This window comes from Oryza brachyantha, chromosome 7, assembly GCF_000231095.2.
Source record: "Oryza brachyantha chromosome 7, ObraRS2, whole genome shotgun sequence".
Classification (NCBI taxonomy): Eukaryota; Viridiplantae; Streptophyta; class Magnoliopsida; order Poales; family Poaceae; genus Oryza; species Oryza brachyantha.
The window spans coordinates 15,492,879-15,506,270 of record NC_023169.2 but is presented as its reverse complement, the minus strand read 5'-3'; the positions used below and the strand labels follow the sequence as shown (position 1 = coordinate 15,506,270).

At 39.1% G+C, this 13,392-nt stretch overlaps 2 protein-coding genes across 2 annotated transcripts; both read left to right on the top strand.

Annotated features, from left to right (window-relative positions):
• Positions 1-505: 505 nt before the first annotated feature.
• LOC102700636 (eukaryotic translation initiation factor 5A) lies at positions 506-4,820 on the top strand. The gene is made up of 6 exons (XM_006657851.3): positions 506-611; positions 790-935; positions 3,159-3,281; positions 3,363-3,419; positions 3,502-3,576; positions 4,412-4,820. The coding sequence occupies exons 2-6, from the start codon at positions 810-812 to the stop codon at positions 4,511-4,513; spliced, it is 483 nt and encodes a 160-aa protein (XP_006657914.1). The 5' UTR covers positions 506-611; positions 790-809; the 3' UTR covers positions 4,514-4,820.
• Positions 4,821-9,391: 4,571 nt separating this feature from the next.
• LOC102717083 (probable WRKY transcription factor 3) lies at positions 9,392-12,856 on the top strand. Its single transcript, XM_015839225.2, has 4 exons — positions 9,392-9,654; positions 10,263-10,978; positions 11,057-11,179; positions 12,423-12,856. Exons 1-4 carry the CDS (start codon positions 9,463-9,465, stop codon positions 12,643-12,645), a joined length of 1,254 nt encoding a protein of 417 aa, XP_015694711.2. The 5' UTR covers positions 9,392-9,462; the 3' UTR covers positions 12,646-12,856.
• The last annotated feature ends 536 nt before the right edge of the window (positions 12,857-13,392 follow it).

Here is a 13,392-nt window from a genome sequence, read left to right as displayed (position 1 = left end):
AAATTAGAGCTAATAGTTGCCTATACTAACTTGCTCTTACCCTACTTCCGAACAAAGACTAAACATCAGTGCGGCCAATGACGTTCTCCACTTCTCCTTCTCCACAGGAAATCCCAACCCGATCGGAATCAGAGACATTGACTTATCACCGATCTGCAGAAAAGAAGACGCGAAAAGAGAGATAACGCGAAGAGGAAAAAAAACATAACAATAAATGAAAGATAATAATAATAATAATAATAATAAAGAGGAAAAAAAAAGGGAAGAAAGATGCTTCCAAGCCGGCCGCCCATTGCGTGGTTCGAACGCGAGGTGATGCCCTGCCCCGCAGCCGTACACGTGTCCCGATTCCCCGGCCGAATCGACGGCTCCGACGCGCGTAGCACGCCACCAACCGCCTCTCCCCACTGACAGGTGGGACCGGACCTTCGTGGGACCCACCGTCAGCGTCACAGGCGGCGCCTCCGCCGTGTAGGGGGAGGAGCGGCGCAGGCGTTTGTGAGCGGGGTATAAATAAACTACAAACCCTAGGATTCGCCGCGAGCTTATCACTTATCATCTCACTGCCCCTACTCCTCCTCCTCCTCCTCCTCGCGATCTATCCAAACAAGGTAATTTCGCTGGAAATCCACGCGGGGTTTTTTTTTCCGAATTTAGTGGCCCAATCGCTTCAGCGCCACACTTGCTCGGTTTCTTGGTTTGGGATTTTTTGTTTCCTGAATACCGATGGGGGGAAATGTTTGATCTTGGTTTGATTTGTTGTTGTTGTTTGGGGCTGGATTTGGTCAGGGGGTTTTGCCAAGATCGCCATGTCGGACTCCGAGGAGCACCACTTCGAGTCGAAGGCCGACGCCGGGGCGTCCAAGACCTACCCCCAGCAGGCCGGAACCATCCGCAAGAACGGCTACATCGTCATCAAGAACCGCCCCTGCAAGGTATGCGCTTAGATCTCGATTCGGTTCGGTGATTGGCTGGAATCCGTTGCGACTCTGGTGCGGTTAGTGTATGCGTTTCTGGTCCTACCGTAGTGTGAGTTGTTTATCTGTGGTATGTCGTTGACTGGTGATTGTTGGTGTGTTGTAGATGATAAATTGTTGCTGATTTGGAGTTGCAGGGTAGTGGGAATTATGTCGTTAATATGCGTAACATAAATGTGAGCTTGCTCGTATCTGGATGATAAATTGCTGATTTGGTGGTGCATGGTAGTGGGGATTATTTCGTTAGTCTTCACTCCTATAAAGATCTCTACTCCATTCTCACTCGCTGACATGTGGGCCACCATTGTGAGTCGGCTCTCCCTGACATGTAGGCCCACTATGGCGCTATTGTCTGTCAGGCTTTCACGCCTCCCACCTGCCCGCAGCTACCTTTCACCCCTTCCGCCCGCCAGCCCTTCTCCGCCGCCGCGCGCCCTGGCTGCCTCCCAACCGCCCGCTGCTCCTCCCCTTGCCGCGTGCCCCAACCGACTCCCACACGGACCCTGGCCATCGCTTCTCCCCTGCCAGAGCGGGGGGGGGGGGGGGGATCGGGCGAGGTGGGCGCAGAGGAGGGAGAGGCCGGATCCCGGATCTGAGGTACCGCGCTGCCATTCCGGTCTCTCGGTTCGTGCCCCCGGCGGCGGTGGACAGCGAAGGCGAAACCATTGGTGCGGTGGTAGGAGGAGGAGATCGAGGTGAGGAGAGGAGGCTGCGCCCGTCTCGTAGAGAAAAAATTGTGGAGGTGATGCGAAAAGGCAGATGAGGCCAGCCTAACCCGAGCCAGGGCAACCTCTACTGAAGAGGCTGGTTTTTGGGCCAGGCCAATTTAGGCCCAGTGTTACACTCCAGGGAAACTATTCGCGGGCCTCACTTAGATGGGCCCAGAATTCGCAGGAGTTGCTTAGGCTAGCAATCGACTTTTCCCATTCTACACCTCAGCCATACCTTATTTAGTGAGGGGCACTAAAGTTTTTTATGCTCAACTTTATTTTGTTCTAAACAATTGAAAAATGCTTCTATTTTGGAATGAACGGAGTATTAGATTAGCCATTGCAACGCAAGGGCACTCTGCTAGTATGCACAATGCAAATATCAGCTTGCTTGTTCGTGATAAGGTTGATTGAACTTTTTTGGTTTCCTACAAGAGCTAGCTTTTTTCCTAGTCAACTTTTTAAAAATTTTTGCGGGAAATTTCAGCTTCTGATCCAAGCCAACACCATGTGCTGTAGTAAGCTCTTTCCTTTAAACAAGCTTGCTACTTCAAAATAGTTCAGAATGTGTTTTCATCATTTCCATGACCAAGCTGGTTGAAAGTGGAAATTCTTTGGTAATGTTAGACAATGTTTTCCTATGACTTTTGGTTGCCTACAAGAGCTAGTATTTTCCCGGTCAACTTTTTTTAATTTTTTTGTGGGAAATTTCAGCTTCTGATCCAAGCCAACGCCATGTGCTGTAGTACTACAATATCAAGACTTTTCATGTAAACAAGCTTGCTACTCCAAAATGTTCAGAATGTGTTTTCATCATTTCCATGACCAAGCTGATTGGAAGTGGAAATTCTTTGCTAATGTTAGACAATGTTTTCCTATGATTTTTGGCAAGGTAGAAAAAATATCTTGCTCCAGTATATAGTATCCTCTGCTTAGCTTGATTGGACAGGCAATGATCTCCCTTTCAGTTGATTGTTATAATGTAACGAGACTTTGGGCGTGACTGGATGTTAAGATAGATAGATAAATTGTTTGTACGAAACAGAGTTGTTCTCTGGCATTGTGATACCAAAATAAGAAGATGTTTTAAGGAAAGCTTAGTTTTGTTTCTGTTTTGTTGGGTGAAAGAAGTAGAAATGACCAACAAATAAGTCCACTTGTCATTGTTGCTTAAGCTTAGCTAACGGAAAAGCCCAGTTTTACAAACGTGTCATTGTCTAGTTATTCTGTTGTGCACTATGTGAGGGTTACCACACTCAATAAGTTGACAGTAGTGCTTTAATTTTTTATTCATTTTTCCTTTGTTTCTTTGCACCTTTTTTAGAAAAAAAATGCCACTGCTAATGGCCTTTTTGCAGCGGCATCGGTGAAACAGTTATCAGGCTGAGCTGTGTGGTGTTTCTTTGTGCTAAACTAGGTCCATTACGTTCTTTTTCCTGATCTGGTTTAAATGAATAAACCTACGCTACAGGTGGTGGAGGTTTCTACCTCGAAGACTGGTAAGCATGGTCACGCCAAGTGTCACTTTGTTGCCATAGATATATTCAATGGTAAAAAGCTTGAGGATATTGTTCCTTCATCCCACAACTGTGATGTAAGTCATATTTCTGACTGTTTATTGAGACCTTTCATAGAATCGTGTGATTTAATCAGCATTTTGTTTTTTTTAATTCAGGTTCCACATGTGAATCGTACTGAGTATCAGCTGATTGATATATCAGAGGATGGATTTGTATGTTCCAAATCATGAGCGATAATATATTGTCCTGTAAAATAAATCTTAATCTCATTACTTATTATGTTATTTCCTTCAGGTGAGCCTTCTTACTGAAAATGGTAACACCAAGGATGATCTTAGACTCCCAACTGATGACAATCTCCTGGGCCAGGTTTGTTGTAGAAATCTTTAAACAACTTTGTTTCTATTTCTTTATGGACATGATAATGCTGCATTCTTAATCATCTATTAGGTTATTTGTTGGGTCTGTATAAATTATTCCATCCTATGTTTGATTAGTTCTTTCTATGCCCTATAGGATTGCAACTGGTTGTAGAGATCCTGAACTTAAATTTATCTTTTTTAACATTTTCTTTTGCGCAGCATGTCAACATTAATATATCTTTTGTGGTTGTTTTCTTGTATATTTGAGTCTATTTTTGTCACCTTTTCCTCCAATTATTATGACTTTGATGTTTCATATGGGTAGCACAAACTTGTAGGGCATGCTTCTGAAATAACTGGCATAAAAGAGGAAGCTAGATAGTTACTTTACCTACGCATTTTGTATGTTCTGTATTCTTCCATCAGTATGACTTTTTTTTTTTGGTTGTGGGAATCATCAAAGTTGGTTATTCTACACGGATATTGTATTTATTTGGTAAATGTACATAGAATATGGTTGTTGCACTAAAGTCTCAGTCGATATGCCTGGACTATGGACTCTCGATGCTTAGTATTTCTCTATTCTTTTGTTTTGCACTGAGGGCTGCCGTTTTCATTTCTCATTATATTAATTTTGAATTGGATACATGGAGAGCTTACTTGATTGGAAGGATTGATGCGGTTCTCTTTCCACTTATATCTGCATGTTTAGTTTTATGTTTACTTTCACCTCATCCTTTGTGGAATGGCTGATCCACTTTACTTACGAAATATATGCCTTGAGTTATTTTTTCCATGCTATTAGACTTGTTCATATTGTTTACTTGGTAAACGTAATTCAGATCAAGGCTGGATTTGGTGAAGGCAAGGATCTTGTTGTGACTGTCATGTCTGCCATGGGGGAGGAACAGATCTGCGCGCTGAAGGACATTGGCCCCAAGTAAATTCCTCAGGTGAAGGCTACGAAACAGAGGGATGATTATGTATCAAACTTAAACTACAAAAAAGACATGTATTGAGAAGGAATGCTTCGAAAGACTGTTCACTCAGCTTGAGCTGGCTTTTGCCGTAGTCACACAAGTGCAGTGATTGCTGAGTGTAGCATTATCTGATTACCACATCCCCATCATGACATTTGGGATCCTGTATTTTCCATGGTTCTGTTTATGCCCTCTGTTTGGTATCAATAATTGATTTGGAATTTGGAACAGTGGAAACTATATACTGAAGCTTAGCATTATCATCGAGTCATTTCGTACGCGTACGGAAGTTTACGGATGTTTTTTTCAGAAAGTTTTGTCGCTGTTTAATCTGATGTCAACTTCCTTGCCTTGTTCTCTCTGTCCTAATATTGACATCGTTAATTTTTTTTATATAGTTTGGTTATTCATCTTATTAAAAAATTACATAAATATTAGTTGTTTTTATATCATTTTATTTAACGTTAGATATATTTTTGTGTATATATATAGTTTTATATATTTTTAAAATAGAATAAAACGAAGTAAAAAATCCTCTAAGTAATAATTGATATTTTATATTTTATACGTGGGTAACCAATGAAAAGTTGATATAGCAGTTTAGAGTAGGGTTGTCGACGGGACGCGTCAGAACTAGGTGCGATGGAAATTTTAAATAAACCTTTTTTAGCAATTTTATTACTGAACCATCGGATAAAATTTTTCTAAAATTAAATATTTTGACAACACCAGTGTTTATAGCGTGACAAGACAGGACGTCATTGTTGATAATGGCGTGGCAAGTCTTTTCGTCACACTAATGTTGTGGCGTGGGTGGCGTGGCCAAAAGGTATTTATTAAAAAAGTTTAAAAAATAAAAAAAATTGCGTGACGGACGGCAAGAACGGAGGGGGCTAGCGTGCGAGGTGAGGGCACGGCGGCTGCTGAGTAGTTCCGGTTTGTTGTCAAAATTTAATTCGGTAATCTCAAATTTTTGTATGACAGCAAATTAAATATGTCTTTAATATTATTACCTACTAAATTTTGCTAACTCAGAAACTCCTCTTAAGAACGAGTACATCAAAATTAAGCATCGAATAATACCTTAACATTTATCTATGATAAAACACACTTTTATAAGGTTAATTTTGGTGATAAAAAATGCTCTTAATTTTCACAGTATTTGTGGACAGTTTATAGTTCTTAATCAAAATATATCTACTAATTTTTCTAGCTATAGCTTTCACAGGTACAGTTAGAATAGTTATATTTTGGAACAAATGACATATCTGTTATACCAATCTTTTCAATTTTTACCCAAAAATTTCAAATCATGCTCATGCTATGATCTTTGTGCATTGGCTAATGCATTCTTGGTGACGGATTTACATTGCGCATTCAAGTTTCTCTGGAATCCGTACCCGCTTTGAAAACCTTCGACTTTGTCAGGCTGTCACACTTGTCGAAAATTAAAGATGGCCATGGATCATCTGATGAGGCCAGAGTACCGACCAACAAACCCAAATTACTCATCTTACTGTAGCAGGCAAAATGGTTGAGTTTGCCCATTCTAAAGCAAATATTGCAGCATGTGCTGTGTCTGTTTCATCCGCATTTGAGTATCATTCTATGACTAAAAATAATTAAGATGATGTAGCTTTATGAGAGAAGAGAATGACATTAACTATATAAAAAGTAAGGATTCATTAGGTTTATTTTGCTTATGCTTATTAGTCAAAATTCAAATTTTTAAACTTGAATTTAGACTTAATTTTTGGAGTTTTTTTTTCATCATTACATCTTTTGATTTTAAATTGCTAAGAACACATGTATAAAAGATTTATTTATAAATTATTTTTTATTTATAAATATATCGTTCAGTTGTTCTCTTAGCAAAACGAAAAGATGACCCATAAGCATGCCATTTGCTGCCAATACATCATTAGTACATACGCCATCCATGCTAAAAACGATACACCGGCAGGCAACCGTTCCATCTGCAAATTTGGGTGGATTAACTCCTGTCCTTTTGGTCCTTAGCTTCTGCTTACTTATTCCAAACAAATCCATGTTGCTTCGCTCCGAGAACACACAAAAGTTTACCGTCGTTCGGACTTCATCCTGTCAATGCCCCATATCCAGTCCCCTCTTTAGGGATGGATGACAAGCTAGCTTTATGACCATGGCTCGGAAACTTTCTTGCTATCGAGTGTGTGTGTCTATATATATATATATATATCGATTCGTGAGTGGACTTGTTAGGTTCCAGACTCCTTAATAAGTTCTACTTTGGCCGCGTTCGGCAGGAGAGGTATAAGTTAACTTATGCCTTAGTACGTAAAACGTAGTAATAAATTAGTATATTATTAATTTATTATTAATTATTAAAAAATATAAATAGATTAATATGATTTTTTAAAATAACTTTTCTATAGAATTTTTTTTTCAAAAAATTCACCGTTTAGCGGTTCGGAAAGCGTGCACGTAAAAAACGAGGGAGATAAGTTGACTTAGGGGGGCTGCCGAACGCGGCCTTCATCTGTTTTAAAATATTAAAATCCGCTACTGTATTGTGATACAACCTATCATTACGATACAACCTATTATTACGAATTTGAACTCTATCTTATTTAATACTAAAAATCATTATATTTTGAGACAGAGGGAGTATCTTATTTATATCATCTCTATAATTTTAAATTTGATGATCCCTCTGTTTTAAAATATAATTTCTGGTATTTAAATTTTATAACACAATATAAATATTTTTGAACTGATCTCTGTTATTTTAATTATTGAAATAATTTCAAAGAAATTCATGTTCTTGAAAAGGAAGTATAATCAATTGAAAACTCAAAAACTATCTGTATAAGTAACTAAAAGAAAATCTTTTATATATTGTTAGTATTTTTAAATAACCTTGAAATGGTTATATTCTAACGCATTTAGTACTATCATATGTTAACTTACTAGAAAACTCTGCTCACTTGGTCCCAAAATATAATAATTTCAAGCATTCAAAATTTATCCCCAAATATTACAATTCTATACATATATTCTCTTTTCAACTATCACAAGCTTCCACCAATAAAGTTTCTCACATATTTAATTTCCTTTTTTGACCAATCACAATATTTTCCCTATTTAATTGTACCAACTTTCTTAGTACTTGTATCCATATCTAAAACTACTTATATTCTACTACGCAGAGAGTATCTAACGGGCAAAGAACTCACTAAATATAAATAATTCAGATGTAATAGAAACACTAACATTGGTTAAGAAGTAGTAAGTATATAAATAATGCCCTTTTTATACTACCAAACTAAACAAGAATCCCACAAGTTTGGCTTGTTAAGCTCGCCAGTCAAATGATTAACTTATGGAGCTTGATATAAACCAATACGAGTCCTGAGCTTTGAGCTTTTTTTTTGTCCCGAGTTTTTTCGGACACAAAATTAGCTGATCCATATAAACAAAATTCTACTCCTTTCATTCGAAAATATGTTTTTGATCTACTTAAACAAAATTCTACTCTCTTCATCTAAAAATATGTTTTGGATTTAAACACGGACTTCGAGACACTGCTAACCAATGTTATCTATAGAAAATAATTTATTCTAAATAAAAATTTTGCATATTATAATAGTTTATTTAAGAGTAAATTTGATAAAACAACACATACTTTGACCAAACTACGTCAAAACCGCATATTTAAGGAGTTGTGTCGCAATACTACAGATTTAGCACAAAATTTATACCAAAACTACATGCTTAAGGCTGTTTTAAAACTACAAATTTAATATTTAAGCTATCACAAAACTACATATCTATAGTTTAAACCCCTACCATATTTTGTTATTGAATCTGTAGTTTTGTGATTAAGTTGATTCTAAACATATAGTTTTATGATAATTTTATTTTTAAATATGTAGTTTTGTCATACTTCTTCTTAAGTACTCCATCCGCTTTTTTAAGTTGACACATTGATTTTTACATCTATATTTGTGCATTCGTCTTATTCAAAAAATTTACATAATTATTGATTATTTTTGTTATGATTTGTTTTATTACTAAGACACCATAAGCATGACCTATATTTTTACATATTTATAAATCAATAAACAAAACAAACATTCAAGCCTAGATAAAAAATCGGTGACATCAAACATATAAATAAACGGTGAGAGTACGTACTTTTACAAAATTTACTCCTTATTTAACTATAAATATAGTAACATTACATGATCGATCCTCTTAACTTTTTAAGTCAAAATTTAAAATATTTGGCTTGGTAATATTTTTTACTCTAATGGCCTATTTGAATCAAATGAATAAAAAAACAGAGAAATAGAAAAAACAACGGATTCTGATAGGAACGTAAATGTAAAACAGAGGATTGTAAAACATAGTAAAACAATAGTAATGACCGTTTGATTGGAATACATGAAAAATACAAGAATTTAAGGAGAGATAATAACTCAAAAATATTTTTTCATGAGATTCTACCTCTTATTAAATTTTCTCTAAAACTTGTATGGGAAGAGGCATTCCATAGAAATTTCATAGGATTTCATATGGTTTATTCTTTTGATCTAAAGGGTTTTATAGAAAAAAATTCTATAGAAATAAAATCCTCTAAAATTTATATGAATTTCCTTTAAATCAAAGGGGCTAAAAGCAGATATATTTTGGAGCGAAGGGGAGTACCAATTTCATGAATTGGGTGACCTGGCACTTTCCTTCCGTATGCTTCCCGGTGGGGAGTGGGCCCACCACCCGGCCTGTCATCGCGTGTGCAGTTAGTTACCCTCCTATCTCGATCGGACGCTCGCCGCGCCGGTGCCAAATCTCCCTCGCCTCGCCTCGCCCTCCTCCCCCGCGCCGCGGCGTCTCGCCGGCGACCGCCTCCTCCCCCCCTCCACCTTCCTCTCATGGCGGCCGCGCAGCGGGTGACGGGCGGCGGCAGCGGGCTGTGGGGCCCGCAGCCTACGCCCGCCGCGGGGCCGGGGCCGGGGCGGGGGGCCCCGTTCCCCGCCGCCGCTGCCGTGGAGAGCCTCCTCGACGCGCCCTTCTCCGACGGCGGCGGCGGGCTCGCCGGCACCGTCCTCCTCGGGTACCCTCAGGTGTGGACTCTGCTGCTCTGGCCGTCTCGGGATGCTGCTCGATCGGCTCCCCCCCGTGTCGTGTCTGCGTCTGTTGCCGAATCGGGAGGGTTGGGACGGGTTGGGCGGAAGCGAAGCGAAGGCAGCCATTCTTCTCCGCGGATGTGAGTGAGAGTGAGCGTCGTGGCCATGGCCCCATCTACTGCTAGGATTTTGCCACTGTTCGTACTGTTTTCGAGTGGCTGAGCCTGTGACTGCGAGGATTTCGTGTCACTGCGCTGGGAGCGTGCGCACTGTAGCTAGCAAGTTGCTCCTCTCGGAAATCGGAATGATGATGGCTTTGGACCGGAAAAGGTTGGAGGCTTGCGCGAGGGATGCCGTGTATCCTGCGTCCATGGCATCCATTCTGGACTGTGTGCGCCTTTGTGTCGCAGACAGCTGCAGTTGCTGTGCTAAAGTGATCGTTCTTTCTTTCCTTTTTTCTGAGAAAAATGTGGAGAGCCATTGAGTGTTCTTGGGACGATGAGCCGGTTTGGCATCGATGTAGTTCATGGCCTCAGTTAACATTGCACTACAGTTCGTTTAAAATGGTGTGCATTTCGTTTTTCCTTTTTTCTTCTTTTGTGCAGGGCAACTTTGGAGTTTTCCCTGAACAGGACCTAGCACCGCTAACAGTAACAGCCCATTCTAAGTGCACTGCAGTCAGTCAAGCAGAGAACCAATCTTTTGTCCCTTTGGCCGCGTCACCGCTGATATCCCAGCATGTCGGTTCTTCTGTAAATATGACACCATTTCAAGAAATGCTGACTTTGCCGTCTCAAATAAGTAATGTCAACACTGAATCTAGTGGTGTGTTGCAAGGACTCCCAACTTCATCCATCGTTCTGGATAGACCTGATGACGATGGCTACAGTTGGAGGAAGTATGGTCAGAAGGCAGTGAAGGGTGGGGAATATCCAAAGAGCTACTACAAGTGCACCCATCTGAACTGTTTGGTCAGGAAAACTGTGGAGCACTCTGCAGATGGACGAATTGTTCAGATAATTTACAGAGGTCAACACACTCATGAACGGCCCTCGAAAAGGAGGTTTAAAGATTGTGGCAGCCTATCAGATGATTTAGACGACTTCAGTGCCAACACAGGATCTTCAGCTAGAACACAAACAGACTATGAAGATTACTGCAGAAAGCCTATAATACCGAATGGCACAACGGTTGGTCCTTTAGTGAAAAAGATGGAAGATGGCGATGACCAATTATCTGGATCAAGCGATAATCAGGAAGAGCGTGATGATGAGATGAGGACTGCTGATGCTCCTGCTGGTGATTCCAGTGCAAAGGAAAGGTACTTACTGCAAGCAAAAAATACCCCTTCTTTTTTAGAATGCTTTGGTTTGCTATTGTTATTTTTTGTATGTGGCAGGAATGTGCCAGCTCCAGGTCAAAAGATTATAGTGAGTACAACCAGTGAGGTCGATCTTTTGGATGATGGATACAGGTGGCGAAAGTATGGGCAGAAAGTGGTGAAAGGAAATCCTTTTCCAAGGTATTTCTCCACTCATTTCTCCATTTCCTATCAGAACGATACATTACATCAAAGCATCCTTGGAAATAACTCCATATTACCGTAGGGTCGTTGAAAATTTCAAGCTGTTTGCTAAACAATTTGAGATCCAAGAACTGCCTGAACTACTTATTAGTTAATGTCAGCATTGGTGCAGTTTGGCGGCATCAACTCCACATAGCTCCCTTACACTTGCATAGAAATGGGACATTCATCTTGCAGGAATACCCCAAAAAAGTCGTCTTGCAATTACTTCCAAAAAGGGTTTTCCATTTCCATTTCACAGAAAATGTGTACCAAACACTTCTTAATGGCACCCAGTATCCAATATTTATACATGGAAGTGAATTACAGGGTCATTGTTTGGGTTTTTTAAAGACAAAGCAAAATGATATATTTACAGACAAAAATTAATTTGTGAATAAAAAATTTATATGCTTGTTTTAGCGATCTAAAAGGAAGGACTGAAAAATAAACTATAATGAAAAAATCATAAAATCAACCAAATTTAAGGTTGATAATTCAAATTTTGGCTTATAAGCATAATCAGGGCAAAAATATAAGGCTCTTAGTTTTAGGACTGTTTGTCAAAGAATCTAAAACGTTGTTTATCTGACAAATTTTAGTTGATACAAAATAATGGTGTCCAGCATCAATTTCTAAGAAGAAAAGCTGAAAAGGTTTCTAGTCTGATTTGCTATAACTATCCTCAAATAATACAAGTTGATCACGTATGGATGAATTTCATTGCCCCATTTGTTCCTCAATATGTGTAGAGAATTTAATTTGGAGTTGGATGTCACAAGACGCCACATGATATTTTGTCATATAAGATTAATTGCTTCTGTACATAGTACATAGATGAATATTAGAGAATCTTTCTGTATATTGGTAACACTGTAAACACATGATGTCCCCCCATACTACATGGTACATACAGTTACCCATGCAACAATTTTGTTTCCTTTGTAACTCTGAAAGTTTAATCGCGAAGGAACATTGTTGAAATCATTAGTTCTTTTGTGATAATTACTGCTGCCACGATATTGTGAGTAATTTGCACGCTTAATTGTTTGTTGGTGATGTGCCTCCTAATTATTTCTATAACATTTTCCTGTTATGCATAATTTATTTCAACTGAAACTTCATTTGACTTTGCGTTTTCGAGACCTAAAATCTTTTGAGCATTAGTCCTGTATTCCTGTACATTGTCTGCATCATGCAGGAGCTATTACAAATGCACCTACCTGGGCTGCGATGTGAAGAAGCAAGTTGAGAGATCTGTTGAGGAACCAAATGCTGTGATAACCACATACGAGGGGAAGCATATCCATGATGTGCCTGCTGCAAGGAAAAAAATCCATGACGTACCTAATGCATCTGTATTGCAGAACACAAAGTCGAATACCTACTGCACAGAGCAAGCTTTCAGAACGATCACTTGCTAGATTTTGCAATGAATCGGCCTGATCGTTTTTCTAAAGCCGTGTATTTTATTTCTGATTGCTCATCCACTAACAAGGCAATTGCAGGCACCATTGTGACCTGGATTTGATTTGCATTAAGTGTAACATTCTGCTGTTTGGAAACACCCAAATTGCAATATTGTTTTCTGCAAGGGTCATTTCAATGGAACGTGCAAAAGTTGTTATTTCTGAACCTGATGGTGCTTCGTTCTTGGTCAAACCTTGTAGCTGGTGATTTTTATAGCACTAATAAGTATCAACATAATTGCCTTTCAGGTGAAGCATATAGCATAGTACCTGTTAAACTTCCATCATTGTTTCCACTGAAGAACAGAAAAGTAATGATGGCCTATTAGGACACATAACAGGCAAATGCCAGTGCTTTCAGAAATAAGTAAAATCAGACCATGGCCTCTTTTCTTGCACTTCTTTGCTGTCATAGCAAGGTGGTGTTTAGATTGAGAAAATTTTTAGAAAATGTGTCATATCAAATATTTGATTGGATGTTAGAAGGGGTTTTCGGACACGAATGAAAAAACGAATTTCACGGCTAGCTTAGAAACCGCGAGACAAATCTTTTGAGCCTAATTAATCTGTCATTAGCACATGTTGGTTACTGTAGCACTTATGGCTAATCATGGACTAATTAGGCTCAAAAGATTTATGTCAAGATTTTTTCCATAACTGTGTAATTAGTTTTTTAGTTCATCTATGCTTAATATTTTATTT

Coding starts and splice junctions, on each gene's coding strand:
- LOC102717083 (XM_015839225.2), top strand. CDS start 9,463: ATGGCGGCCGCGCAGCGGGTGACGGGCGGCGGCAGCGGGCTGTGGGGC. Junction 9,655..10,262: donor TCCTCCTCGGGTACCCTCAG/GTGTGGACTCTG, acceptor TCTTTTGTGCAG/GGCAACTTTGGAGTTTTCCC. Junction 11,180..12,422: donor AAAGGAAATCCTTTTCCAAG/GTATTTCTCCAC, acceptor TGCATCATGCAG/GAGCTATTACAAATGCACCT.
- LOC102700636 (XM_006657851.3), top strand. CDS start 810: ATGTCGGACTCCGAGGAGCACCACTTCGAGTCGAAGGCCGACGCCGGG. Junction 936..3,158: donor TCAAGAACCGCCCCTGCAAG/GTATGCGCTTAG, acceptor CCTACGCTACAG/GTGGTGGAGGTTTCTACCTC. Junction 3,420..3,501: donor ATATATCAGAGGATGGATTT/GTATGTTCCAAA, acceptor TATTTCCTTCAG/GTGAGCCTTCTTACTGAAAA.